The 2033-nt window shown below is 29.7% G+C and overlaps 1 protein-coding gene across 1 annotated transcript; it reads left to right on the plus strand.

Annotated features, from left to right (window-relative positions):
• Nucleotides 1-701: 701 nt before the first annotated feature.
• LOC111032130 (solute carrier family 12 member 2-like) lies at nt 702-1638 on the plus strand (the record flags this gene model as incomplete). The annotated part of the gene is made up of 2 exons (XM_022312357.1): nt 702-807; nt 878-1638. Coding segments are annotated over 2 exons (236 nt in total), but the record flags the coding sequence as incomplete, so codon positions are not given.
• Nucleotides 1639-2033: the final 395 nt, after the last annotated feature.

Below are 2033 nucleotides of genomic sequence, written 5' to 3' on the forward strand. Positions count from 1 at the left end.
CACACACACACACACACACACACACACACACACACACACACACAAGCATTACAAGATATCTGTTTCCTATTTATGTATATTTATTTTGTTTTTGTTTTATTATAATATTGTGTCGTGTGTGAATTATATAACACATATTACGCAGTGACGATTCGGCACGTGTGAGATTAGGATGGCCGCCGCAATTATGTTAGTCCGTCCCGCATTGCTAACGCTGATCTATCTATTTTATTATTTTCACAGGCGCAAATCGCCAATCATTATTATTTTTTACGTGTTCGATGGCTCAAATAGCCTCGATCCTTGTATTATTTTTAGGCGCTAATCCCCGGAGTTTTTTTATATTATAATATTATACTTTATTATTTGTGTGCGCTAATCGCCTCGAATCTCGATGTCTTTATTATAACCCTTGTTTTACATTATTCGCAATAAGGTGGTTTGATGTGTGACAAGGTGTGATAACCGCATCGGAGCCCGGGCACACGAACTATTATTGTTTGTTCCTGGCCCTATTATAACACTATTACCCTGTTATAACAACCTGTGTATTGTATTTCCAAAAACAGGAAAATATTATACTTTGTATGTATTTTAGCTAAAAAATCAATGTCATTATTCATCCCGGTGATTTGTGTAATAATAATCAACTATTCTTAATGCAAAAATTACTTTTTTAATAACTTAAATTTATTTTCTAGTGAATCAATTTGATGATTTCAATTTACAAAAACAACATATAGCAGAAACATTGTTTTTGAGAGATTTAATGGAATTACATTCATTTAATTCTGATCTTATTATCTTGTAAGTGTAATATTAATGTTTGTTCTTATCCATTTGTGAATGATTAATATAAAAAAAAACTTTTTTTCAGAACGACTCCACAAAATAACGAGGAAATCAATATAATATTCATGTGTTGGATAGAAACGATTTCTAGAGGGTTACCACCATGTATTATAATCAATGGGAGTACTCAGCCAGTTCTTACCGTCAATGCTTAACCCATAAACAAACTTAATATGCATACATTTTCCTTTAATTATGTATACAATCACGTACTATTAAATTTCTTTTCAGATTAATGGATATGTAGACATTGCGAAGTTTTTTCCTTTTACTTGGGGCTAAATTTAACTAAGATCATTAATCCAAACAATTTCGAAATCTTAATTTTATTACGTGACATAGACGTGATGTCTTAAACTCGAAAGAATACATTTGCATTTCTCTAACACGGCCAAGTCGAAAATAGAAAAAATATTGAAACATCACAGAGAAGTTGAATGTGCTCCAAGCCTCAATATCAACCCTAACTCTGTCTATACGACTCAATTAGACTAATTCTTCGGTCTTCCGAATACGCCTGTGGTAAATTATTATTTTATAAGAAGTAATTATAATCACAAATATTGTTCCATATACCCAGGATTATTTCACTTATCCACTTATAAAAATAAAACATTTTATTTTGAACACAACAGAATTTTATAATTTGAAATAAAAAAAAGTGGGTTATTGGATATCGCTCTACCATACATTAAGTGTCTAAGACTCTAAGAAGTACAGTAATGGATGGTATTAAATTCGAATTGAATGATATCAAATCATTGTATATTTGTATACTAAAAACGATTCCGAGCGGAGACGGTATGTCGGTATGTCGGTATGTCAGTTTAGGATATTTTATATTGTTATTACTATTATTATTAATATGGTAGCCGGTAAGTTGAATTAATATTATTCTTAAATCATCAGTGATACTGGAAAAATATGAAATATACCCATGTAAAATTGGGATGTTTCGGAACATAATAGATAATATTATTACATAGATAATTTTATCATTTTAATGAAGTATATTGTAATTTATAAACCCTCATATTACTATCTTTTTAAGCACTAATAATATCTTTACACTTAATGATTTATAATGATTTATTCTTTTTTTACTCATTTTGTAAAGATTTTGTTTCGATTCTGAGCAAAGTGATGAAAGTATTGATTTTACAATGATTAGTGTTTTTTTT

The sequence above is a fragment of the Myzus persicae genome, unplaced genomic scaffold (assembly GCF_001856785.1).
Source record: "Myzus persicae strain clone G006 unplaced genomic scaffold, MPER_G0061.0, whole genome shotgun sequence".
NCBI lineage: Eukaryota > Metazoa > Arthropoda > Insecta > Hemiptera > Aphididae > Myzus > Myzus persicae.